A 27870-nucleotide genomic window follows, 5' to 3' on the forward strand; every position below is an offset into this window, starting at 1 on the left:
TACCGCTTTATACAGAATTTCTGTCTCATCTGCTTGCTCTTCTCAAGAGGATGTGGGTTTTCTTCCTATGGTACCATAACGTCTTCAGCCACTGAACTGTCTTTACAATGTGCTTTTAAATCAGGCCTTTTGAACTGAAGACTGAAGTGGAAACAGCTGTCTGTCCTATCTCTTAACATACACAGTGCTGAATGGGATCTTTCTATTGTCAGCTACAAATTTTGCTGCTTAACTACTTTCAGTGTTCCCCAACATGATTTCTGAAGCTGTTAATGTCACTTCTGGGTTCTTACCACTTCCTGCACTCAGAAAGGAGGGATAGTTTACAGCAGAAGAGAGTCAACTCAGGATATCAGATATTTTTTAAAGCTCTAATCTATCTCCCTTTCCTGTACCCTCTTCCCTGCCCCATTCTTGGTACTTTATTTATTACAGGGTGTTTCTTGTGGAAGTGGCTGGTCTTAAGGGTTCTCCAATACTATGAAAGAGATGCAAGCTAACAATAACATTAGGAAAGAAAATTTCACCACAACGTCTTGAGTATTGTTAAAAATACTTTAATTACTAAAATAGACATTCGAGAGATTCTGTCTTAGGTTCCAAACACCAGCCTTCTGCATTAGACATTTGACTCGCTCAACATTGAGTAATGCTAATGGGCAAGACTTACATGTACAGCTAACCAGTATCAGGAATTAACATTACAAAGAAGAATTAAATACAAGTTTTGGACTGAAAGCCTTTTTTGTGCTTCTTCAGTCACTCACATTAAGAAGTTCCTGTTAGTGACTGGCTAAAAGACATAATGGAAAAGGAGATTAAAAAAAAAAAAGGCAGGTAGAACTCTTCTTTTACAAAGCTGCTTAGTCTTTAGTTAAGATAATAAATAATCTCATTGCACTAGGTAAGTGTGAGGACTTAACTGGCTTCTCTAGATCCCCAAACCACCATGGGTAATTCAGATGTAAACAGTAGGGGCTCAATTCTACAGTTTCTTGCAAAAGAAACCTTCAAGTTGAGTTTTTGTTTCTCTAACTGCAGATCAGGCCCCTGATTGAGAGCAGCAGTTATGTTTTAGTTAATGAATTGTGCCACTTACAAATGAAGGCCCTGAGCATTCAGATTTAATGCAACTTTGGTACAGGAAAGCAGATGCTCCCACCTAGAATTTGCAGTTCCAGAGTCTGAGGCAAAGAACACAGAAGAGAAACTATACTCTGCATGTCTTGTTCTAGTCCCTCCTCCCTTCAGACAAAAACAAACCCTTAAGTATTCCTCAGGGCTAGTGTATATTCAGTTGGCAGATATGATGCTGCTGCTTGTCCCTTACATACAGCCTTTCCTTCCTGTTTCAAATACAGCCTCATTGCTTATGGTTCTTAGCCCCAAGATCAAGTAAGAGAATTTGTCATAGCACTGGCTCAGACTGAAAGAAGGCTTTTGTATTATTAAGTTAGCTAGTTCTCAGGAGTAATACAGCTTGGCTATTAACTACTGCATCCTACCTGTATTCTCTAAAAATACAAAACAGAATAAAATTGTTCACTCAAGACAAAATGAATACCTTTGCAGTAACCTTGTTGTGTAGACCAGACCATATACTAAATTTTGCCAAATACCAGGCAGAGCAGTAAGAAAGGTTTGTGGTTGAAGAGAGGCCAACCTCCAGGCCGGACTCCACAACTGCTTTCTTCCTGTTTAAATAGAAACTCCTAATGAGGAAGAAAGAAGTTTGGTGTGGCACAGAGGCAATTACCAGCATGAACCTCAAGACAGACTCTGGTAAGGAGGAATAAAGGTAGGATGCTCATTTAGTATTTCAAAGAAACAACCTGAATTTGCAGTAAGATGTTGGAGGTGGGACAAATGCAGGTAGCTGCATCCCGTCCTCCTGGAATCCTGTTGCTGACTGAACTTGTTCAAAAAACACGCACTGCACCTTAGCCCTATAAAATCTGAAATATGAGAAGGGGGTAGTTTAATAAGCCACATACAAATTGCTCTGCTAACTACAGGAAATGGACTAACATTCACACTGAGGCAACTTTTAAGTCTTCAAATTGCTTGGCAAGATTATTTGGGGCATAACTGCACTATTTCCTCTACTTGCTGGGAATTCCCAATTGTTTTCAAATCCAGTTTGCAGAGAAGATAGTGTTTGGGCAGCCTTGAGTTTTACAGAAGTGAGAGAGGTGTGTTATGGAATACAGATTCATGCAAATGCCTAACAGGAACAAAGTGTTCATTGCAAGAGATCTGCAAATTAAAGCTTCCCTTAGTCATATGGGCAGTAACAGCTCTAGCTCTCCGTTCTTAAGATTGGGGCAAATTCATCTTTAAGTTATACATTCCATGTTTAATAGAGGGTATTAATTTTTTACTAAATAAATATAAGCAAACTGATGAGCTAGCTGCCAACTATTTCATGGAGTAGAAGAGTTGTCTGAACAAATGTTTCTAGTCGGGACAATGTAAGGACTGGATTTGGAGCCTCAAAGTATTCTAGAGATCTTGCTGTTCTCTACAGCTGACCAGACACGAAAATCAGAATCCTATCTGACAAGATGCTTTATTTAAAACATTGGTCTCTCACTGCTTTTATGTATTAGCTTTAAAACAGATGGAAAGGGTCACTTTAAAATATTACTCAAATAGCTTCATGCTATCCTGCCAGAAGTCCTGGGCTTGGGTAAGAACGCTAAACAGCTGCAACCCCTTCCTTGGATGCCTTGTTTCTACAGCCCTGCTGTATATATTAAAAATAGGCCCAGAGCAATGCATGGCTGCATACAGTGTGCTATGCATGTTCCAGCCAGGCTTTCTCCACACACTGTTGCCTAACCTTGTTATGGGTCCACTTCCGCTACATTAAATTAAAGGGAAACAGAGTTTAAAACAAGTTTGCTCTACAAATTAAAACAGACTAAGGGACTGAACTTTCAAACACTAATGTGAAGAAAACAGAGCTACTTCTGTTTTTGTTCTCCTTTGCTGTTTCTGATGTTAATTCATCTCGCTCCCTTTTCTCATCTATTAAGCAAGTGAAAAAATATGTTCTGTTTCAACACAGCTGTGTATCCAGAGAAGGTTCCTAAGGAGACAGCAGGAAGGGATGAGGCCAGGCTTCCAGACAGGAAAACACCACCTTGGAGTGTATTCAGACAAAATGGGCTGTGGTGGTCTAACAGCTCACTGCTGCAGAAGGTCCCCCAGGCTGTGCAGTGCCTCTCCCTTATGTTAGACCTGGCCTTGACCCTTTGGTGAGCTGATTTAACTCAAGTTTTGTGTCATGAATTGGTTCACCAAAGGGCTTGAGGAGCACCAGAATCAGAGGAAAGGGGGCTGTGGGAGTGCCTTGCTGTGAGGAGAGAAACAAAACTTTCTCTCATGGCAAAGTGAGCTATTAGATCAGCCATTTCATCTGACTGCACCCTTAATTTCCCTGTGGGTATAATGTGACAAGCAGTTCTTTTGGCAGCAGAGTTTAAATATTTGGCATTGCTACCTTGTTGTGCCAGCACAACTGTGTGTTATGAGTACATGGGAAATAGATCAAGTTATCAGCTCTGGTAGTCAGATGTACTGTATGGCTGTGCAGTCTTGTGTAATTAATGGGCAGGACAAAGGTAGGAACACAAAAAGCAGGGGCACACATTCTGCTTAAGGCACTACTGCTGCCTAAAGAAACGCTTGTTAAGTTACAACCCAACACCTTTCCCAAATCCATGTCCAAGGAGTGCTTACAGAAGATCCCTTGAAAGACTGGCGCCTTCTTGCAATGTATGAATTATGCTAACAGCGAGGTACTTTGAACTCTAAGGCTGGCAGCATTTAGGGAAGCTTACTTTTCTCTGAATGACTGTTGATGCCGCCTTTAATTTCTATATTTAAGATCTCATGACCAAACTTCAGTTCTGTGCGTTTAAAATGAAAGGGAGAGGGAGAGAAATCAAATGTCTGTAGTCTACGACCACATGCCAGGCACTGTGTGCTTTTAGCAATGGGATGCCTATGCAAATATGCTGGTGAAAGCTGTCTCTGAGCCCCTTGCCTACAATCAGCTTTAAGATACTCTGATAGAGTTCAGGCCTTTTGGTTTTCAGAAGGCAGCTTCTGGATCACTTACGGCAATCACAATTATAAATCATACCATGGCAGCTCTCATTATGCAAGATGCCAATCCTGGGTGAAGATCTGTTCTACAGCTTTGGTCCACATTCTAATCTGTGACTGACTCCAGCTGAGCAAATGTACCTGGAGATTTCAATTTGCTTTCTCAGCCTTTCAGAAATGCCAAAGTCCACAGGAGTGTCACAGCTCAATAGGTTATTCCCAGAGACTGCAGTAAGTGAAAAGTAGCACCCAAAGTCCAGCTTGTCTCTATGTTGTTCACTTTCTTTGTTAACTATAAGGGAAGAAAAGCAAGTCAGTCATTTCCAACAGTTCTCCAGATCCACAGGTTGCCATAGATCACAGCAATTACATGCAACAACCCTGAAAAACCTCAGTAGCTAGTTAGCCAGAAAAATGAACTAGTGCACCTTGCTTGATAGAGAAACTGGGAAGCCAGCTTTGGGGTTTAACTGTTTTTCTCACCTGCAGGAGTGTGCTGTCCCTAAATCCAAAACCTTCTTTTAGTAAAGCAGTGATGTAAGTGAGATCCATGCACAGGAAAGGACTGGCTGAGTTGTACCTCTCCATGTTATCACAGACTAGAGAAGGGAAGAAAAAAAAAAACCCACTCAGTAAAATAAAGGAACTTTTGTCTAAATTATTTATTTGAACCAACCTCAAGCCAAAACCTACTAAACACCTCCAACTTTGATTACTGGGTATATATAACTACACAGCTGTTCTTTAAAGTTGGAGAGTAAACTATATAGTACTTCTAATTTCTTTTAACTCCACTGTAAGTACATCTTTTATTACAGCAACATAATCCACATAGCTCTGTTGATGTCTGAACCTCTGTTCAACTGATAACTGGCAGGAAAAATATTACTTCTTTTTCCAAGAACACAGCATCATTTTTCTTCCTTGCCTACTCTCCAAGAATGGCTCCAGTGATTGATTCCACCTTTTAGCTTGGCAGCTTCTTTTATTTTATTTTTTTTTCAACCACACAAGTCCAAGCACATAAAAGAGTGTACTTCCCAAACAAGCACTCACTTGCTGTAGCTAAGTCAAGATTCCACAGCAAAGATTACAGTGACTAGGAAATGGATTTATACTGAGCATCATCTTCCAGACCTACTGTTACTGCACTGTTCTACAAGAATCAACAGCATAGTTCACTTCTTTTTGGAAACTGATAAGCAGCAGCCTCCTACTACAGAAATGAGAAAGGAGCATTAATTTAGGATCATAGAATTGATCTCGTGATGATCTAAAGCTAAATAAATGGCTGTAAAATGGATTAGTCCAGCAAATAGCTTTTCTTATCTCAGTTTCAGCAACAGTAGATCAAAAACTCAGACCTAGTTTAACATGTTCTCGAGAAGTCTCATTCTCAAGGTCATAAAATGCTTGCATAGATGTGCTAATCTATTTAGAAAAACTTTGAACAAAGATCACCCAGTCCCTAAGGCCTACAGTTTGAGTCAATTACTAATTGAAATCAGCTTGAATGTTTTCATTGGGTTCAGAAAGTGTTAGATCACATCTTAGTTGTATCTTTGGAAATAAACTCTCTTAGCATCTAGGGAGAAAAAAAATTCCCAAACATTAGAGTCCAATTCCCCTATTCAAAACCATCCGAGTTACTTGGGAGATTCAATTTAACTGAAAATCACTGGGATTTAGGTCCTACATCACTTTAATATTTTAGAAAAGCTCAGCCCTGAATGACATATAACTAAGCATATTCTGATGACAAATATCTAATCTGTCTACTAATCATCGTCAGGATGATCAGCCTTCAGAGGTAATGACTGTTCTTTAAGCTAAAGTTTTAGCTATCAGGAGCAAGTATTCAATTTTGGATAGACAACTTCAGCAAAAATCCCACTAGCTTTGTAAACACTAAGTTCAAGTTTCAGGAAGGTGGGAGCTCTTCTTTTCCCAGGAGAAGGTACAAAACTAGAACAAGCATTTAGGAAAGGTGGGTGAGGAAGGGAATGCAGAAGCCATTCTTAAACAACCTGTACTCTCTTGTTCTCTTTCTCTCTCTCTCTCCATTTTGTTGGGGATTAAAAAGAATTTAAGGTGACAGATTAACAAAAGTCAGTGTTCTCCTAAATTCAGAGACTTGCAGTTTGGCAGATAGTCTTGATTACAATACAGCAAATTTAGTTCATAATTGTCAGCACAAAAGAAACTGAAATTCCTTCCCCTCCTGAACAGAAATGTGAAGTAGCTGACACTTCTTGCCCTCCTCACTGTTTTTCAATACTGTCTCCTACAACAGTTACAGATGTTGGCTAATAAAAGATGGGCGACAGGACAGGGAGGTATAAGTGGAACAGTGGTTTTATATATACATATATACACACACATATGTGTGTGTGTGTGTGTGTGTGTGTGTGTTAAACATTATGCACTGCATATAGATGTTCATATTTTTATTGATTTCTCCTTCCCACCAACTTCCCAGATCTCATGACAATTACCTTCTTTGGCTTTTCTTTCAAAATCTCTCACTTCCAGAACTCCTCCTTCTTCATAATCTAAAAAGGAAGAGATGAGAAAACACCATCATAGACCTGAAAGCATTTGAGTTCTAAATTTAAATTGACCCTGGAATGTAACCAGTAAGGGTGGGATGGGAGGGAGGTCTGTTGGTTACAGAGGACACAGCTGCAAGTATAACTGGAGCTCAGAGCACAAGTCTCATCTGCTGAGCTCTGAACAAGTTGCGCTGAGGGATACATATCCATTTCCTGAAGGTGTCTTGCACATTTCCTCTTTCTGAATACCTTCCCTTTTCCCTGCTCCCCATGGATCCAGTCTCCAGGGTTCCTCCATCTACCTTCTGGTAGACGTGCTCACACATAGTAGATTACCCCAAGCCAATTTACCAATCAGGTTGGTGTCAACAGCTCGATCATAGTAATAGGAGAAAGCATAGAAGGAGCTTCCCCGAATCTCATCTGGTTGGTGAAGTTTCCCTTTGATGACCTTGAGTACTTCCAAGTAGCAAGGCTTGAATCCTGTCTCTCCTATCAGGACAAACACAGACAGGGGTAAATCAAACAGGGTAGGCCAGAGAAGAATATCAGGATGTGGAAGAATAGGATTAAAAACGAAGAAGCAGAAATTAAAAAAATATATATATATATATCAAAAGAGGTGAAAAGAGCTTAGGTATCCTTTCTGTAGTCCAGCATGGGACTTGGATGCAGCAAGGACCCTGTATCACCATTATCAAGTGGTACTAATTAGAGCAGATCATAGTAACATCTGAAAGGTGCAGTAAGCAGACTAGTGCAGGTGCGAAAAAAGCTGCCTCCATATAAGGCAAGGCTCTCAGTGTTATATTTTGTGGTCAGCAGAACTTCATTTACATTTACTATCATCTACTAGATAAAACTTCACTTTCCCTCCCCATCATATTGTAATTTTATGACTCCACTCCACACATGTAACCTGCAGCTCAGCTCTCATGCTCCCCATTGTAAAGCAAAGCAATGTCAGTAACCAAAGGGGGTCTGTTCTAGTCACTGATGGTAGCAACTTCATCTTCTGTATCCAGCATTAGGGACAGTAAGAAGTTAAGAAACAGTTCCTCAAGTGAGATACACTTTGACCTACCAGTTACTGTACCCTAACACAGTCAGGGTTTTTGCACTTAGCTCAAAGCCTCAGAAAGCACTATGCTATTTGCACAACTAACTCTAACACTTCCTATAAAGAAAGCATTTGTAATAAGAGATCACAGCCTGTGCAAGCCAGCTATTCTTATCATTCCAGATTTTGTTTTGGCTCTGTCAAAAGAATTCCACAAAGTCCATATCTATGATTGGACAGGTATCCTTCATAATCCAAAGCAATTGTGGGGTGTTTGCAAAGACTCTGGAGATGAGACTTATCCTAAAAGACGCAATGAGCCTCCTTAGTTTACCTTGTTTGTTGCCACCATACTGGTATTTCACTCCCCCAAAGTGCCACTCTGCCTCCAGCTGCTTTGGCAAACAAGAACTGCGGAACATTTGTCCACCTACAGCTGGAATGAAACCAGAGGGGAGAAAGAATCAAATTTAACATAATTGTTGATCAGTATGCAGAACTAGGATAGAACAGCCTGAAAGCCTTCACTCAGGTCTTTAAGCAAAAGTTAAGGAAATCTGAACTGATGGATACTGAATTATAGATTAAGAAGCAGTCTCAGCCTGGAAAAGTTGTGCCCACTCTGTCCTGCAAGCTGCAGAGCAGCCAGACTTGTCATTTGTTAATGAGAGATAAATGGTAGAAGGATATCTGGCTAATTGCTATTCCACATTGAAGACAAGAAACAAGAGAGGTAATAAATTAAACACACAAATACACAAACCCTAACAAACAGCAGGTGACCGAGAGCAACAAAGACCAAAACTCCTATAACATCGATCAATGGCCACTACAGGAACCATTGAGTGTAACCTTTCTGATTCAACCAAAAATTTTGTAACAAAATAAGAAGAAAACAGAATTATGAGGGCCAGCACAGGCCTCACAGGAAAAAAGCAAACCTATTAGGGGAATGTTTGAGGAGGATTGTGCGAGTGCGCAAAATTTACTACAGGATGTTTAGGGGAAGGATCAAAGGCAGGGAAAGGGAGGGATCGAAGCAGATCAGGGAGGAGCAAGTGTAGCAAAATGGAGAGGAGGGGGAAATAAAAGGGGCCAATTGCATATAAGCAGGCTGCTGGTTAGTAATTCTTGTTTGGCTGAGGCCTGCGCCTTATCACTGCAGTCTGTCCTATCTTCTTGTAAAAATTCTACTCCCAACTAGTTTTAGTGTGACTGTCAATTTGTTCCAGTAGTGGACATAAGTCAGACTAGCTGGCAAGTAAGAAGTCAGAATCTGGACAGATCCTAGGTCCTGGCCAGAGACTGGACAAGTCACTCATGGTCTGGGCATGGATACTGGAAAGACTTAAGTTCTGGATCAGAAACTGGAAAGATCTGTGAATGCCAGTATGCATGTCAGTTGAGTGAGTGAGTGATAAACTAGTGAACTTCAAGCCAGACTAGTCAGCAAGTACAATAGGAGGTCTGAGGGGGCCCACGAGGCCAGGCAGATACCAGAGAGACCTGTAAAGGGGGTTTTCCACTAAGCAGCAGTCCTTAGGAACAGGATCTATTCATGCTATCTGTGTTTATGTGGATGCCTGTAAAGCTGTGCGAGTCCTTGTGGCTGGCTGTGTTTCTGTGTTCATGCATGTGCATCTCTGAATTTGTGCTCAGTCTCGCTGCTGACTAGACCTGGAAATAGGGAAAAGGAGTAGCCTTGCACGAGGCCACCAGGAGGGGAGGAATCCCTTAGGTCCTATAGTCCACTGGATTCTGCTATCCTTAACAAGTGGTAGCCTCAGTTTCTGGACAGGTCTATACTAGGGAAAACAGAAAAGCATGAGTCACAGAAGTGAAGTGATGAGAAATGGGCTGCTGCATAGATTAAGTCTATTCATCTCTTCAAAAATCTTCAGTGTTTTATGATCTTAACATACCTTCCATATCCAAAGCTCCAAGTGTTGCTAGTCTGGCAGCTTTTAGTCCAAAACCCAAATAACTGCAAACAACAAAATAAAACATGACGGTTTGAGTTCTTGCATATTTAATATGCTTTACCCATAGCCTTTTCTTAAATCTTGGAACACTCAAACCAGATTCCCTTTCTCTGCTTCCTACCAATCTCCCCTTTCTATTTTATAGAGTATCCTTTGCCAGAATAATTCTAAGTACCAAAAGAATGACACAAACCCAAGAGTTACATAGAGCTGTTAAATGGGTAAATCTGAAACTACAGAAAGTGGTTAGAGGTGGTGTGATATTTCTACAAGAAATGTATTGAAAAGTAAAAATGTACAAGTAGTTTTAAATACAAGGGAGGAAGAAAGGTATGTGAGGAGTACATGGAGAATGGGATGCCCATTTCTACATCACACAAATGATACTGCATGGTCTTAAGGCAAAACTAACAACTGCAGAACCTCCTACTAAATGTGGGGGGGGTGAACTCTCATCAGAAATCCACCTCTGACTCAACAGAATACCACTATACTCACTATGAGCTAGGACTGTTAACAACATTTATAAGAATGCCATTACATAACTGCTGGCTTTGGCAACACAGCTAGATTAAAAACCTTTTGGCATTTCATTTCCACGTCTGTGTTCTGATTACCTATCCCTTTAGCTGTGTCATCTCAGTCACTTGTTAGCTTAATTAAATAAGCAAAATTGTATTCATCTGTATCAAATATCCCCCCAAATGGTTCAAGAATCCATTGTGCTCCACAGTCTGTAATAGCTGTGGATTTCTTTCTTTGGTTTTTATCAGTCTAGATTTTACTTTTTACCCAGTTGCTGATGAGATGGGTCATTTGGAACTAAGAACTAGGGAGGAAAAAAGTCTCAAGTCCTCTTTCCAAATCTCTGACTACGTTTAGTTCTGACTGCTGGGCATGATATCCACCTTTCTGCTTGGTCTGGAAAATATGGACTGAATCCAGTAACAAAAATACCTCTCCTTAAAGGTAGTGAATTATAAAGCTTCCTCTTCATTTGACCAACAGAGTAGTATTCCCTCTCAGTGACATTAACTGTGATCCTGGAACCTTTCCAGTCAACTAATGTCATATTCCAGTTCAACTGTTTCAAGCAGATAAGAAATCTAGTCAAAAAGTCATGGTCCCAACAGCTGGTAACAGGATGACACAGCACATTTGTGGTTATCTCGCAGGATGCAGAAAGACTGATTTTCCCAGGGGAAACTGTAGCCTTTTTGCTCCTCACCTGTGGGTATAGAGCTTGTAGGTGCTATTAAACATTTCAAATGAGGTAAGAAAATCCCCAGGGGTTTGCTTCAAGGTTTCCTAAAAATTAAGTAAAAGAAGAAATCTTTTAGTTTCTGTTATGAAAAAAAATGCCATTTTGATGTAATATCATAGACATACCCATAGGGTTTACTGCACACTCATCTGACCTGCTTTGAACAAAAAGAACAGTTTTCCAGTGCTGCCCATCACTACTTTAGTATTTGCAAAGCATTTACCAGATTTTATTTATATGCATCTTTGTGTTACTTCATTATATAACAAGGAAGTGAAACATAGATCAGGATGAAAACATCTGAAAAATTCAGGATACCTGAATTTTTCAGAGTACTTATGTGCTACTCCATGTTTTCACAGAGTCCCCACAAAAGTCAGCTGTACTATGAGCACAATGAACTTTTGCACGTCAGACTAAAGGTCTCAACTCAGGAACTCAGAAGAATCAGAAATGCAAAGTAAAGTATAAGCCAGATTCTTCCCAAGTTAAGTGACTTGCCTGATACTCAAAGAAACACTGTGACCATTCATTCCTGATCTTAGGGCTGCTTTACCTCCTGATTTAAGTGCATTCTCTAAACTACCCTCTTATTTCACCACTTCCAGCTTTCTTCCTTTCACAGCCTTCCCTATGTGTCCATCTCTGCCACACTGGTAGTCAGACCTGTCTTCTTGCCAGACTAACACTCATATTCTTATAAATCTTAACCAGTCTGGGGTTCATTGAGTGTTCCTTTTTGTTCCCAGTCCCATAGGTCTCAATCCCAGTTTCCATCTTTCCTCTGCTAGTGACCTCACTGTACTATCCCTTCCTGGCCCTGTGCTTTCACAGCAAACACTCTCCTCTGCTACGCTTCCTGGGCAAAACAGCAGAACTCAGAGACAACTGAAGCTGCAGCCTCCCTGCAGCCTACCATACAAGTAACCAGATGCAGCAAAACACAGATCTGGAATCACACAGTCCTAGACAAAAGCCTGCTCAAAACAGAAAGAGATTTGGCAGTATTTAGCTCAAGTCTCTCCTGAACAAATAATAACTGAAATTCGTTTTGGGCTTTGGGTAGATTTTCATAGGAATGGTAGTCACACCCTTGACCACTCCACCCAGCCCCTGCCAAATTTCAAGTCTTGTTCCTAACTTTTAGATCACAAAAGCTTTCGAAAAGGAAAGGTCCTGAGAATTTTTTTATTGTTTAGACAAATACAATTGGCTTTATTTTCATGCCTTTATTTTCATTACTTTCATGAAAACGTGTGTGGGAGGGGAGTGGGGTGGGAAATGAGACTAAGGCAGACACCAGACAATTTCATAATGATTATGGCTTGGTTTTAATTTCTTAAAACTTTGCTAATATCACCATAAAAAGCATAAGACTATCTTAAAGCCAGTTCTATGCAGTTATCATTACACATCCCCTGTTTGCTTGTAATCTGTATTTCATTAATGTATCATCTCTTATAGTATTTTGTTCAAAATGAGTACAAGAGCTAAAATGTAACTGCCTCAAAATACAGGAAGAAAAAAAATCTTTTGCAAGTCAAAGGAGAAAATCCTCACCAATTCTGAGATATTGGCTTTTGCCTTTTTACCCTTCAAAAATATACTGAGCTATGTATGCACTTTCCTGTGTGAACTTGTCAGTATGGGCTAGAAGCAGGCACAGTGTACAAGCAGGCAATTGTGGACCTTTTCTCCACTCTGCTCTACTAATTTGCATCACTGGTCCTTGTCAGCAGCAAACCCTCAAGTCCAGTTACTGCAAAGCTCCAGGAGAAATTTGAATCCTGAGCTGCAGTGCTGACTACTTCACAGCTCTATTTATTCTCTAAAACCCTGACATGCAACACCCCTTCCTGCTGGTCCAGCGCCCACTTCAGCAGGTGTTATCAACACAAAACAGAGGGCAGGCCCAGAGTACTTGAGCTTTGCTGAACAGGATAAGCTTGCATGTCATGTTTCAACATGACCTACCACTGCAAGATCAAATATTCTGATGTGAAAAACATGTGCTTTGTGGTCCCCAAACACTATCCAAGAAATTTCAATTCCTGTAAACAAAACTTGTTAGACAAAGGAGACCTTCAGAAAAGGCAAGAGGGACACAACTTCATAGTTCACATCAAGGTATAGAATAATACAGTGCCCTTGATACAGTGCGCCCTTGCACTGTTCAATATCCATGTAATTTTCCTATGCAAACTTCAGGCTTGTGTCCAGGCTCAACCTAATCCTAAAGGGTTACAGAACTTCTGACAAATCCAGCAGAGATAAACTGAGGGGCAGAGAGGGGATTTATCATAGGACATGAAAAGAAATTGCGAGACTAAGAAAACAAAAGAGCTTGCATGTGCTATTATAAGAGACATTTGCTCCATGAGACAAAAAAACCTCCCCACCAATATTTAGTGAAGATCTGATACCAGACTTGGGGGAGGAGGGGGGGAAGAGAAGGATAACCCAGATCAGACCCTACATTTCTTGTAATATGCAAGTGGAAGTGTAATATGCAATATGGAAGTGTTCTACATTTATTGCATACTAAATGCATATCCATATTAATGGGGCTTTCCCAGTCTGGGTCTAAAATCCATTTGCTTTTTTTTTTTCTTCCTCCTTAGTCAGGCTCCTTTGTTTGCAAGCGCCTATCAGTCAACTACTAATGTCAAAGGGAACAGAAGTACTGGCCATCCCAGATGTTCTGCCTGGGCCAGTGCTGACAAAATGAGAGCACAGAACACACAGGTGCCCAGGCCTCTCTCTCTATGGGCCTGGCAGTCCCAGCCCACTCACTTGCATCTACTCCTCACCTCAAACCGTGGCAGGAATGTGATTTGGGTTGAGGCTCCTCCCAAGTCCAGAGTCCCAACAGTGTGCTGGTTCTGGCCAGACAGCTGCCCTGCAAACCACATCATGCTCAGAATAGCCTCAAGTGATCAAACACTAAAATGTGGATACAGCATGCATATCCTGGCAACCAACAAGTTATCACATTAGAGCAATACAGGAGGGCTGACCTGGCCTTTAAAGCCAAAAAATCCCCAAACAAACAGAAAAAAGAACAAAAAGAACAAAAAAAACACAAAACAAAAAAAACCAAACCCACATAAAACAGAGAAGAGGGTGGCAAAGATAAGGTATTAAAAAAAAAGATTCACAGGACCTGCTTCTTTGATTCCAACTTCACCTCCACAGAGACAAAGGCAGATAAATCTCTAGGTATCCAGCAAAAGCTGGAAGTAAAAGACAAAGTATTTCCTGTAGAAGACTCTCATGGAGGGCACATAAAATCTGTAACCACCATGCTGCTGGTCAAGAGCAGTAGGAGAGGAGGGGTAGTAAGAAAGAGCAGAATCAGCTATTAGCATTTTCTCTTCAGCCAGAGCAGCTTTCTTGCTTGCTCCTGTATCTTCCAGAGTACTGACTTTCTTTTCTCTTTGCTGGATTGCATTCTTGAAGCTTACTTGGGGCCAGCAGGTCTAAAGAACCAGCACATTCCCTGTTTTACAGTTTTTGTTGCGCAGTTCACACTGGGATGAAGAACATTTTAGAATCCTGCCTCCCACCTTCTAACAGATTAGCAGTACCATTTGCCCAAAGAGCTGGAGAAACCAGTTGCGCCAGAGCAGCTGTGCCTCCCAGTCTTGAAGCTTCTGGATCAAGACTCCTGCTTCTTACTACAGATGTGGCTCAGCCTCTAAGACATGGTCTGCCCAAGAGAATCTACTGTATCAGCCTTATTGCCAGAGTGGGGAGGAAAGGGAAGACACAGCAACCAAAGCAAAGGAACCTAGGGCAACCACTTCTGAAGAAGAGACTCAGTTCATACTTAGAGAGAAGTTATACAGAATTAACTACCTGTCAAAAAGTTCACAGTGATCCAGGCTAAAATTCCTGCAAAGAGTGAAAAAGGAGAAAAAAAAAAAGTCACCACCAAATACTCCCATAACCTTCTGTTCACTCTTACCTCCCCTCCACGCATTATTTATTTACCTGTAAACCATAACTAAGGCAATGTAACTGCACAAATGCTTCAGAGATTAATTCAAGCTTATAATTAAGTGATATGATGCATTACTGACTTGTTAAAAGCTCATAAGCTGGTACAGGTAGGTTTGCAGTACCTATGCAACTGTAGCATGCACAAAAATCAGTTCTAAAATCCAAACAATATACAAAGAAGTAATTAGCTTACACAATGTACAATTCTCCTTTGGCATTTGTTGATTTTTTTCATCATTTCTATTCCTAATATGAAAAATGCATCCATGCTGCTCTGTATTTTAACGTTGTAGTTTGTGTAATTACTCTAAGAACATAGTGGCAGCCAGTAAAACTCGAACAGCTCCTCTTTGACTCCAGTGGTTTGCTTTATGCTGGCATGATTAGCACCCAAACATAGGTGAACATGCAGCAGTAGAAGAGGTGGTATTTTTAAATAAATCTTGGCAGGTTACACTGTGCTCTGTTACGCCTCACTGGTCCTGCTACCTGTCAATACAACACTCCTCCCTACTTTACAATTCACCTGTTCATGCTAATGACATACTATGCATTGCACCACGATCCATCAAATACTGGTAGACTTCATGTTTCTCTTCCTTTTTTCTTGGCTCATAGGGACAGATTTGGCTTCTCCATCTTGCTTTACTCCATGTAGTAGTAGTTTAAGCTTCCTGATAATTCCTTCTTCTCTCCCTGAGCACCCTCTAAATTGGCAATATATCTACCATAATGAATTGTTCAGAAAGGAATGTAACATCACAGATGGCTCTTACCAGAGCCATATGGAAGGATTATTACCTGCCTATTCTCTAAGGTAAGATTTCTGGATATGCAGTCAAAAATGTTACATTAGTCTGTTCTGCACTGCAAAATCATTTATAAATCATCATTCATTCCCATCCTACAATATATTTCACTTTTGCTTGTATTTCAGGTTACTTCCTTTGCTACTTTACTAGCTGCATTTCTCCAAGCTGACTTTAAGTTACCTGCCTAGCTTTCTAATTTTTTTAATACTTGCCAATTATCCTTCTTTCTTCTCTAACATTCACAGTGCCTCCAAGCTTACCTGAAAATTGATGAGCTAATCATAACAGATTACTTGTTAAACTATTTTTAATGCTGATCTTTGCAGAATTTATTAGGCACTTCCCATAAGCTTTACAGCTTGCTACACATCATCGTGTAGCCTTTCAGAGGTGGACTATTACACCATCTTTATTCCCACCAGTGCCCTCAAACAGGCTTCAGCTGGTTAGCCTGCATTAGACTGCATTAGCCTGCATACTTATTTCTGAGATTGGCCAAGGAACAAGGTTCCTTTCTGGTACGATGCTCTATATTTTGGATGATAATGTATCATTTAACTAACTCAAATCTCTTTTTGTATCTGTATTTGTAGCCTAACAAATGTGCAGGTAATCAAAATCTCCCTTTCACTTTTTCCTCCTTCTAAAACCTACCTTCATAAGACCCATCCAAGATGCTCACACTGTCCTCTGGAACAAGAAATGGTGATTCCTCAAAGACTTCTCTCACCTGAAGAAAGAAAAATGATTAGATTCTTTAGTCTTAGAGTCTTGTTCTGCTCTGATGGTGGCAGAGAAAATTTTCCTTTTCACAGCAGTAGAAAAGGACACAAGAATGTGTGGCAGACAAAACTCTTCCTCTTCCAGGCACCAGGAAAGAAAGAAACAAGTATCCTAGGTCACTGCCACCACGAAACAAGCAGAGCAACACTATTGTATTTGAAAGATCTTAACATTACCTCTAAAAGCAGAGCCTGAGCTTTCTCCTCTGACAGTAAGCGCAGTCCAGCTGTAGCTTTTAACACCACTGGAGTCTTTTTCCAGAGATGAGGTGGCACAGCATCTATGGCCATGTCCAGCAATCTTTTGACAGTTTCAGCACCCTAAAAAGAAAGGAAAGTTGTTTTTCTTCATGGTTTCCTCCTACAGGAGGAAATCAGAAAATGAACCTCCCCATTCACCTCTAACACTAGTGAAAACTGTATTCCATAGCAGAAGATATCTCACCTGCAGAAAGCATAAAAACCTGTCAGCTATCAGCACTAGGCATCTCAGAAAAACCTTAGAGGGGCTATCTGCATTGGAAGGACAGATGTTTTTAGAGATATATCTTAGGAGAGAGAAATTTCACTGCTCATGAAAAGTATTTTTGGAAAGAATGGAGGGAGGAGAAGGAACTGAGTATCTGACAAACCTAGACATTTTGCAATACAACGAAACTAAACAGTGCAATTACTGACTGAAGCTGCACAAGAAGGAAGTCAGGAGGAATGTCTGTAGATATCACTAAGCGCAATATAAGAATTTCAAATCTGTCCATAGCAATTAGTGTAATTAAAATGCCAGCTGTGGAGCAGCGCCACCTGAGGTACAGGCATCACTGCTTGGCTCTCAATTTACACTGCTCTAACAATTGCAGTTTGGCATTAGCAATAAACATTCTCCTGTGAAGTTTCTAGCATTTTTTTTTTGAGGGGGGGGGCAGATTCTTCTCTCCTCCAACCCAATAAACAAGACAATTTAGTGAAATCATGCAAGATCACATCAAAATTGGAAAAAAACCAAAATCATCTTCCCTGAAGTTTCACACTCAAATTCTTGTAGCAAGACAAGCACTGAGTGCAGCAGAGCAAACTGAAAAACCTGAAGCTTCCCCTACGCTGCCCCTAGCTCTAAGGCCACTAAAGCACACAAAGGACAGAATCTACTGTATCATTTCTCTGGCACCTCTAGCTTGTGCAAGAGCTTACTGTCAGCACAGGGGACCTGGAAAATGGTAGCTTATGTCAGGACTAGCCCCATATATCACGACAGAATTATTGTAGCTTTGTCTGCCCTGTTACTCATCTCCTCTGACTCCTGACTAAATGGAGTAATGTTGAACAAGCGCATTGCACATGCATTCACAACCATCCCCATTCAAAAAGAAGATTGCACTTAACTTCATTACTTAATTTCTTATTACAATTTTAAATTACACATTAATATCTAATTGTGGAAAATGGAACTGTCGAACTGTGCTTTGAAAAATTCCACATATAAGCAAAAACAAAAGCCCTGAGGCACTGGAAAATTGAGTAATTATCTGTACCTAAATCATTATTCAGCTAAAATTGTAATAAAATATTTGAACTGAGCATGACTGAAGTGAGTCCTAGATCTCCCTGAGCTCTGGCTTCCAAGCTGTGGTTCCAAAAATCATGGTAAAGAATCAAAAGAAAAAGTCAAGTTATTAGAAGTCTGATGATAGAGGCAGAGAATGGACTTTCAGAAATATTAAGGACTGAATTTACCACTTCAGTGCATTTTAATGATTCTTTCCCTTCTCTCTAATTTGTTAACCAAAATTAACTTACAGTGACTACACACAAAAAATTTAACATTTTAAAAAGTCAGAGAAAAGAACCCTCTTTGTCAGTGTCACATAATTCAAAAAGAAAAAAAAATCCAGTTTTTGTTATCCTTATTTCTAAATGAAAATGAAGCAAAACAAAACACGCACATTTTGAACTATGACCGGTACGGAAAAGTTCAACCAAAAGGAAAAATTGAGAAAGTTATTAGTAAATGATACAGGAGTATGTATTTACTCATATTTGGGGTAGCTATAGAGGAAATAAACATTGAACAGGGATGCTGCTAAAGCCAAAAATCACATTGTCTTTGAAATTCTCAAAGACATAGTCTAGCTGAATAAATCATTTAAGGAAAAAATTAAGCCATTGTTCTATTAGTGAAATGTGTAGAGTTACAGCCCTCATTTCACTGCATAGAAATAATTCACAAAGGTAAAGCAACAAGTTTAGAAAGGCAATAGTAGAACCTTTAGCTTTTTTTTTGGCTCCCTGCTTAACAATTAGTAATATTCAAACTGCTTGGGAGAGTCCAACTGACATTAGTACAAAAAAAAGATCAATTTACAGGGAATAAAGGAGAGCCTTACCTTTTCAGGCTGATCAGCATAAGCAGAAAGACCTGGCTTCACAGACTCAAAGATTTCCCCTTCCAGCTCTATAAGCTTTTCTGCACAAATGAAATTTTACATGAAACTGCCAACAATTCAAGTCTTTTTCCTTAGGTTCAAAAACGCCCTCTGTAACCCCTGTAGAGCGACTCTGCTTGATTTCCCTTAGCAAACAATACTATTTCCTTCTCAAGACAAGCACTGCTCCTTTACTTCAGGAACAGATTTAACAGAACGTTGCCCTTGTATCCTCCAAGTTCATGAACAATTTATTAAGAACACATCAAGTTATAATGAGAAATGTGTTCATTTTGCATTTGTGAACTACAGTGAGTTATAGCAAGATAGTATGAGTGTTGCCTAATTTTAGTAAAATTTCTTAACTCTTCTATCTCCCAAACTGTGAAATACTAATTCAAATTAAGCACACATACAGTCAACTCAATTATTTTTAGGTGATTCATCTAGCTCAGAGTTACAGGGACAGGTGAAGAGAGCTGACTGTGCTCAGACACTTGGCTGCAAAACCAGACAAATGTGACCACTGCTCCCAGGGCAGCTTGGACCTAGAAGCCATTCCTGAGTACAGCATACTATGAGTCAGGTTGAGTCCATCAGAGCTGGATGCAGTGCAAGCCTTTCCAAACTAAGGTAGAGACCATGTGAAGCCGCACAGGGGCACTGTGTGGTCCTGAAGGGCTTCTTAGCTGAGTCCCATTGCAAGCCTTTAACCTTTGCAGATGTGCTGGCTCACCACACCCAAGCTAATTCACTCTCTTGAATCCTGTTACATGTGCAGACAACTTGGGTGCCTCTGCACCATGTCAGAAATGGACATGCTGGAGTGTGCTGCAGATACGCAAGAGTTCTCTTCCTGGAAGCAACATAGATCCTTGGTGGTTATAGCTCTAATTTAGTGATTTGAATTTTCTACAAAGTGTAATATATACATATATGCAAAATTTAAATATCTCTTGTTATAATTCAAGGTGACACACAACTTGACAAAGGATAGTATAAACTCCCGTCCAACCCTGGCAAGACATTCCTTTAAACAGCTGCACAGACAGAATATCTTTGAAAATTCAGAATTCTCCATTGTGCCCAGAATGAAACGTCTCGGTTTCAAAAGATGTACAAGAAAGATATTTTCACAATGAAACCCCACCACAAATGGGCAACAATAATCTCCCAAAGGTCCATTTGAAGAACAGAGTGTAAAAATCTTCAGTTATTCCCACATTCTGGGTTGACACAGACAAGAAAAACCTCTTTTGGGAAGTCAGAGCTTGGGTCAACATACTGCAAATGCAGAGACTGACACAGGGCCTTACCTGGACTCTTCTGCACAAAGGTGTAAATGTGAATCCGAGTTCCAGTGCTTCCTGCATCAAACATTATGCCATAAAAAGTGTTGGCCTTGGCATTTATAGGACACGTGTTAGGTGGAAAGAGATCCTGAAACCACATCTCCCTATTTGAGTGGGAAAGAATGCAGGACAAAGAGGAAAATGCCACTGCTAAAAGAATGGGGAGTCTGGAAGCTGCCATCCTGCTGGGTCCCCTTGGGGCAGCTGAGTATGGATCAGCAATCAGAGCTCCAGTGGCCCCTGCAGAGAAAAAACAGGAATCACATTTACCAAAAATCCTCTCCTTAAAAAGTCTGCTGAAAAAATTCTGTCTGCACACAGATATTCTGCCCTTCAGAAAGGATGCTTTTCCATACTCCATGCAAAAGATGTGATTTATTGCACTTAGTGCTACAACTGCATCTAACTGCTTTGTCCTTTCAGAGTAAAGGTTTCTCCATTTCCCCGACACAGGATAGTTAAAGTAGCTTGCCTCTCTAAACTTCTAGTTTTGACTTTATTCAGACAAATTTTTTCTCTGACCTGGCTTGAAGGCAATCAGTCAAGATTTACAGCCCTCAGGATTCCACAAAGCCCCAATTTTATCTCAATGCAAGCACCATCTAAGTGAAGCTCAGGGCAGAATCCCTTTGCCCTAACATTTACATACATGAGATACTGTGGCAAGAACACAACTGTTATTCAGAGACACAAACAAAGAGAATTTCATCTCAGGCTAAGAACAGCTGCTGGGAGAGATCAACATACAGAGAGTGAAGGCATATCCTTCCAGCAGCACACTGGTCCCCAAGAAAAGCCTGTTCTGCACAACAGGGTACTGAACAGTGATGTACAGCTGGGCTCTGCTTCTCAGAACAACTCTCAGTATTTTTCCATACTTTTCCTTTCTGCCCTCAGTTTGGTTGTTCACCCTTTTCTCTTGAAAAGTTTTCATTTTCAGAATTACAAAATAAAATAAAATAAAATAAATAAATCCCACTTTCACACCTGGACTAGTTACTCTGAGCACTCAAGTTGCTCACACAGTTTCCCGTGACACACAGCTTTCAACAAGCCAAGGCCCCAGGGCTGCATGACATAGTAATGCGTATAAAGATACAACAGCTACACCTCCTTTGCATTAATGCATATCTCCCTGCATATATTTGTTTGCCTAAAAAATGCTAATAAAGGAAAGATAGGGGCACAGAAATGTATGGTTCCTTAGGTACCCAGTTAAAAAGGAGGAGAATATATAACCGTCTTTTTTTTGTTTTCATTTTGACAGCAGAAAGAGCATCTGGTCAGCTTCCCCACCACATGCAGCATCAGATGCATTCACACACACACAGAAAACCCAGCATACAGAAGGTGCAAATGACTTCTTAATGACTAGCTGGGTAGATGAGGGGAGAGCAGTGGATGTTGTCTACCTAGACTTCAGCAAGGCTTTTGACACTGTCTCCCATAACATCCTCATAGACAAGCTCAGGAAGTGTGGGCTAGATGAGTGGACAGTGAGGTGGATTGAGAACTGGCTGAATGGCAGAACTCAGAGGGTTGTGATCAGCGGCGCAGAGTCTAGTTGGAGGCCTGTAGCTAGCGGTGTCCCCCAGGGGGTCAGTACTGGGTCTAATATTGTTTAACTTATTCATCAATGACATAGATAAAGGGACAGAGCAAGTTTGCTGATGATGCAAAATTGTGAGGAGTGGCTGATACACCAGAGGTCTGTGCTGCCATTCAGAGGGACTTCAACAGGCTGCAGAGATGGGCAGAGAGGAACCTCATGAAGTTCATTAAAGGGAAGTGCAGAGTCCTGCACCTGGGGAGTAACAACCCTGTGCACCAGTATGGGCAGGGGGCTGACCTGCTGGAAAGCAGCTCTGCAGAGCAGGACCTGGGGATCCTGGTGGACTGCAGGCTGAACATGAGGCAGCAATGTGCCTTTGTGGCCAAGAAGGCCAGTGGTATCCTGGGCTGCATTAGGAAGAGTGTTGCCAGCAGGCCGAAAGAAGTAATCCTCCCCCTCTACTCAGCCCTGGTAGTACATCTGGAGTACTGTGTCCAGGTCTGGGCTCCCCAGCACAAGAGAGACATGGAGCTACTGGAGCAAGTCTAGCAGAGGGCTACTAAGATGATTAAGGGACTGAAGCATCTGTCATATGAGGAAAGGCTGAGAGAGCTGGGACTCTTTAGCCTGGAGAAGAGAAGACTGACAGGGGATCTTATCAACGTGTATAAATATCCAAAGGGAGAGTGTAAAGAGAATGAGGCCAGACTCTTTTCAGTGGTGCCCAGTGATAGGACGAGAGGCAACAGGCACAAACTGAAACACAGGAAGTTCTGTCTGAACACAAGGAGAAAGTTTTTTACTGTGAGGGTGACAGAGCACTGGAACAGGTTGCCCAGAGAGGTTGTGGAGTTTCCATCCTTGGAGATATTCAGAGCCGTCTGGACATGACCCTGTGCAACGTGCTCTAGGTGACCCTGCTTGAGCAAGGGGGTTGGACTAGATGATCTCCAGAGGTCCCTTCCAACCTCAACCATTCTGTGATTCTGTGAAACAGTTCATCGCCCTCCAGGTACTAATTTTCACATCCATTTGCCCACAGCACTGAATATTCTATCTCATACACATGTCCATCTGCTCTTGTCTGCTTCTAGCCCTTACACTCAATCGTCTTTCAGTGATCTGCTCAGCCCCACTATGTTAACTCTTCCAAGGTCTGTATTTGCCACCTATATCCTAAATGTATCCCTTCCTAATCCCAACCTCTCTCCTTCCCTTTCTATGTGAACTTGACCTGACCTCTATTTTCATACACCTTACTCCCATCCCCAAAGAATTCTCACTTATCCTTCCTTACCTTTTATCCCAGATTTAGCCGTTCTACAACCTCCCTTATATAAATCATTCACCTTTGTTCCTAGTTACAGCAAAAATATTAACCTTTACCCGCTCTCAGTAAACATGTCACACTGGGTCATTCCTTGAGTGCTTTTGTAACTTGCTCAAGCGTTCAGTTCTCTCCACAGCAAACAAAACGCACAGTGCATTGCAGAATGATAACCTCGATCATCTTCTGTGACCTTTTACATATATCCTCCCTTTCCCAGTAAATTGACAGAGCTGAGAGCAGAAGCACAACCTCTTAATCCACTTTGCCTTAGAAGCACATTCTGAAAAGGGGGAGAAGGGGAGAAGTGATGTTAAGATTCTTCAGACAGGCAATAGCCCTCGCTGCCCTTCTGTGACAGAAAACTCCAACTGCAACAGTCTCTAAAGAATTCCCATTTTGTGCAAAAATGAGCAAAAATTTAGTTCTAAGCTGTAAAAGCCAAAAGTCTTATCCTGAACAGAGTTAACATAAAGTACTGAGCTGTGTGGCAGTTTCATAGCTACAGATTTGTACTAAAGATGTAGTTGGAATTACTCACATTTGCTTCTACTGAAAATCCAAAGAGCTGCGCTGTTTTAACAGCATATAAAGCTGCACTAAAAAATACTATCTCCCAGTTGGTCAAAAGAGGTGGTGTTATTCTTGTGCAATACAAGTATTTTGTTTACTGAACAATCACAAATAAAACCTAAGCACCTGCCTTAAGAACAAACTCCAGAGTCCTCCTATTACAAACATAACGTGACGCTTATACAAGCCTCAAATCTCAGCTGGTCTGAAAGTATCTGACCAACTGGCATCATTAACATATACTTTTCTTGTCAGATTTACTAGTAGATGAGCTTTAGCATCCCAACCACTCCCTCATTAAACCCCTCTTTGGTATCCCTTCTCAGTCATCCACCGCCATTTCACACTTTCTACTCTCTACTTCTCTGCTGGCTTTTCTTCTTTCCACCTTTATCCTCCTAAGGAGAAAAGTAGCAAACTCAGGATTTTACTCTTCCTCTCCCTCATTAAGAATGAAAACAAACAAACCAAAAAACCCCACCACTTTGAGCCTCTTTGCTGAGTGGTTCAGACCATTTACCCAAGTGCACTTGCAAAACAGTGTCTGCAAAAAGCATAAAAATAGATGAGGAGACTAAGAAATGAGAGACAGAGAGAACCAAGCAAAGTATGACAAGAAACTGCAATGGAGAAGGATTTTGGAAAGCAAGGGCCAGAAGAAAGCACAGAGAAAAAATTTTAGGGTAGAGTTACACAAGAGGGAGAGATTAGTTACTGAGAAGTCAGAATATTATTTCTGAAAGAGTTTCCCTCAAACAGCTTAAAATCCTAGCTGATATCCAAATGCAACAGAAGAGACGAAATGAACAACAAACAGAAAGGGTAAGGAAAGGAGAAAACAGGATAATGGTAATATGAGCACAAGTTAATTAATATAAGCAGGCAGTTTGGCAGATAAGACACACAGATTATCATCAGTAGTCTCATTTTACTGTCTTTTTATTCTTTTAAGAATGAGCAGTAATAATCAAAATCAGTTGTGAATATATTAAGTACACACCTGAAGCAGGACAGAAGCAACAGCTACTCTACTCCAAAAATTCGAAAACAAAATCCCCTTTGGAGTGCTGAGACAAGAAAGAGACACTGCGCCTGCACTTCTTTTCTTCACCTTCACTTTTGGCTAGTAAGAGCTGACTATTTGTCAGGCAAATTATAAGGTCATGGAGGCACATAAAATATCAGACAAGTTGTTTTATACAAATGGGAGTTTAGCATTGCTCAATACTAACAGTGAAACATGTTCAGATAATTATATGGGACAGATTTCAAGAAGTTGAAATATCAGCTGAGTTCAACGAGTTAGTAAAACATTTACGCAAACATTACAGTTGACTTCAACAGCACTTGCCTGAGTCCAGTCACACAAGGCAGAATGCTCATTTCCAAACACATACCAAACCTCTGTAAATATCATCCGTATAAGGCAGATTTTAGATAGTAAACTGTAAAGTTAAAGCACATCCAGTATAAAGATTTGGAAGTTACATAGACTCAAAGATCCAAAAATACCTGAATCCTGCAGAAAGCCAGAACTGAGAACATACCAACCCTTGAGTCCCTCCCCCCCCGGCCCAAAACACAAAGCGGCAACAAGGAAAACCCAACCCCCAAGCAAACTTTCCTTAAACAAAAGAAGCAAAAACAATGTCAGAATGTAATAAGAAACCTTAAAACAGCAAAGCACAACCTTAGTTAGACTTTGCCATACACAGAACATCGGTAATGTTTCAAGACAAGAAAGTCACTTGCATTCTTGAATATTTTCTGACAAAAGAACACGCAAAACCCAAACCAAAGCACCAGGAGCATCTCCCTGCAAAAATAAGTCTGTCTGATCTGAGTGGAAGGGAAAGCAGTGTACCTCAGATACACAAGAGTTTCCCACACTTCATTTCCTAAAATATTTTAGGGAAATATCTAGGAATATAAGAAAATATTAAGAAATAATTAGAAATATTTTCCTAAGTATTTGTATATCCTAAATATTTTACGAAACAAAACAAAGGAACCATGTAATTCAATTCATATTCTTATTTATTGCTCAAACACAAAGAATAATCATTCATGTTGGAAAGTTTATTTTCTGCACTAGAACAGGAACAAAATCTAATTCCCAGATGAACAGCTCTTATGCTTAATACTAATAACTAGACAAATATATTTTTATCACCCCCCCCCAACCAAAATGTCATTAAATTTTGTCTGGACTTATGTCTACCTAGTAAAAAATGCTCTATTCGATTGTTTTGACAAATATGAAAGCTTCTTAAAAGTCCACAGTTTTAAAGTCACAAGAGAAGCAGCAACTGAATCACTGCCAGAATTTTCCAGCATTTTCATAAAGATAATGATAAAGTTTTCTTTGCAAATGTAAATTTTGGTCCAAATTCTGGATCTAGAGGTTTAAATGCTAGGGGAAAAAAAAAGAATAAATTCACAATCATGTTTTATCAGCAGTGTTTATCTTTTCTTCCCATACTGAGGCTCCAGATACATAGCCACTATGATTTATTTTCATTTTTGACTTCGTGGTGTTTAGATCTTGTTATTAATTAGACCAAGGCAGTTTTCCATAGAGACTGCTGTTTCTCTCCTGCAGTTTGCTTATTAGTGTCCCTATAGAACTTTATTAGCTCTTACAAGTGTGCACCTACAGGGTCTGTAAGTAATATCTTTTATTGGACCAGTTGGTACTGTTAGAAAACGGAAAGACTTGGGGAGCATAAGGCTCTTGTTTTGATCAAAGTCTGTGTAGTATTCAAGTGCCAATTTCAGCACATCTATGATGTTATCAGATGCATACATAGAAAGTCTTCCCAGATCTTCACCAAGAATGATTCAGGGACTGGAACCTTAACACCCCTTTTTCAAATCTAATTATCATTAGGGCACAGTGGTTGTAGATTTTTAGGTTTTATATGCCTCGACTCTAAAGAATTCTTTCTTTCTCCACTACTAGTAAATAACACATCAAACAGCAACTTTATAAACACTTACAATGAACATCCCTAAAAGATTTTCACACTTTCATTTTTTCTGTCCAAGCAAATGACAAATGTCTCCACGACTTTTCGCTATATTCTACTAGAGACAGCAATAATAATGGAACACAAAATCCTGTACTTTTCAAAGACAGAATCTCTACCTCATTAGTCATAATTAGTACTAGATCAAGATGAAACTGCTGTGAGGAGTTCTTTCAGGTCTATCTTGATGACAATAGCATAAAAGCAGATTACTAAAAGTAAAGGAGAAAGACCTCAGACTCTTTAAAGAATCGCACATTGCGCTTTGACATTTTTACGGTGCTAAACTCACTACGCTCCCCGGGAAGTCTGAAACAGGCACAAACCGAGACGGGATTCAACGAATTACCACTGCATCTTCGAGGTGCTGGCAGTACCGATCCTGCCTCTCCCTCCCCACCCCCCGCTGCTCATCGCACCGGTTCTCTGCCCGTTCCTCCCGGCTGATGAAGTCTCACCCAGTTACACCTTTAGCCCAGAGGGAGCCGATTTTCCGAGCTGACCGCCTGCAGCGCAGTCCGCAACTCCCTGCTTTCCATTTCTAAGCCACATTCATGCTTTCGATACACTCATTTTTTTTGCCCCGCTAACACAGCCGCAGAGCGCTTCACCTCTTTGCGCCCCCGCGGGCAGACCGAGGCGGCGGTACCCGCGCGGCCGCGCCAACGGACGCGCCAACCGCCTTTAGCCGGCGCCGGCCGCGCCGGGGACGGGGCGGGGCGGGGCGGGGCTCGGGCCGCCCTCGCCGCCGCGAGCGCAGCGCGGGGGGGGACGGGGCGGGTGACTCGAGCAGGGCCGCGCGCGCGCCGCGGGCGGGGCGCTGGGAAGGGCCGCAGTTTCCATGGCAGCGCGGCATTGTTCCCCCCCCCCACTGCGCGCGCCAGCCCGCGCCCGCGCGCTCACCGGTCGCTTGGAGCGCTCGCGGCCCCCCATCTCTCCCGTGCTGCGCGTTACGTTATCGCGTCCGTGTGACGCGCCCGTCGCGCGCGTTGGACGTCGCGGGCCCGGCGCCGTCCGGTTTCCATGGGAACAGGCCGCCGCGCGCTCCTC

The 27870-nt window shown here is 41.2% G+C and overlaps 1 protein-coding gene across 4 annotated transcripts; it reads right to left on the minus strand.

Moving 5' to 3' along the window:
• Window positions 1-541: 541 nt before the first annotated feature.
• Window positions 542-27775, minus strand: ENTPD5 (ectonucleoside triphosphate diphosphohydrolase 5 (inactive)). 4 transcript variants are annotated; one of them, XM_067296777.1, is made up of 14 exons: window positions 27724-27775; window positions 20304-20579; window positions 18949-19028; window positions 16745-16888; window positions 16440-16515; window positions 14830-14865; window positions 13782-13870; window positions 10936-11015; window positions 9648-9709; window positions 8060-8161; window positions 7017-7157; window positions 6609-6665; window positions 4597-4712; window positions 542-4405 (listed from the first exon to the last, which is right to left on the minus strand). In XM_067296777.1, exons 2-14 carry the CDS (start codon window positions 20518-20520, stop codon window positions 4319-4321), a joined length of 1287 nt encoding a protein of 428 aa, XP_067152878.1. In that variant the 5' UTR covers window positions 20521-20579; window positions 27724-27775; the 3' UTR covers window positions 542-4318. The 4 variants fall into 4 exon arrangements, with proteins under 4 accessions (XP_067152878.1, XP_067152877.1, XP_067152876.1 ...); XM_067296776.1 differs by lacking the exon at window positions 27724-27775 and adding an exon at window positions 27279-27488; XM_067296775.1 differs by lacking the exon at window positions 27724-27775 and having other exon boundaries at window positions 8060-8155; window positions 20304-21306.
• Between the last annotated feature and the right edge of the window lie 95 nt (window positions 27776-27870).

Source organism: Apteryx mantelli, chromosome 4 (assembly GCF_036417845.1).
Source record: "Apteryx mantelli isolate bAptMan1 chromosome 4, bAptMan1.hap1, whole genome shotgun sequence".
In the NCBI taxonomy this organism is placed as follows: Eukaryota; Metazoa; Chordata; class Aves; order Apterygiformes; family Apterygidae; genus Apteryx; species Apteryx mantelli.

Coding starts and splice junctions, on each gene's coding strand:
- ENTPD5 (XM_013940533.2), bottom strand. CDS start 20,700: ATGGAGTATGGAAAAGCATCCTTTCTGAAGGGCAGAATATCTGTGTGC. Junction 9,710..10,935: donor TACAAGCTCTATACCCACAG/GTGAGGAGCAAA, acceptor TGTTGTTTGCAG/TTATTTGGGTTTTGGACTAA. Junction 4,406..4,596: donor GGGACAGCACACTCCTGCAG/GTGAGAAAAACA, acceptor CTTCCCTTATAG/TTAACAAAGAAAGTGAACAA.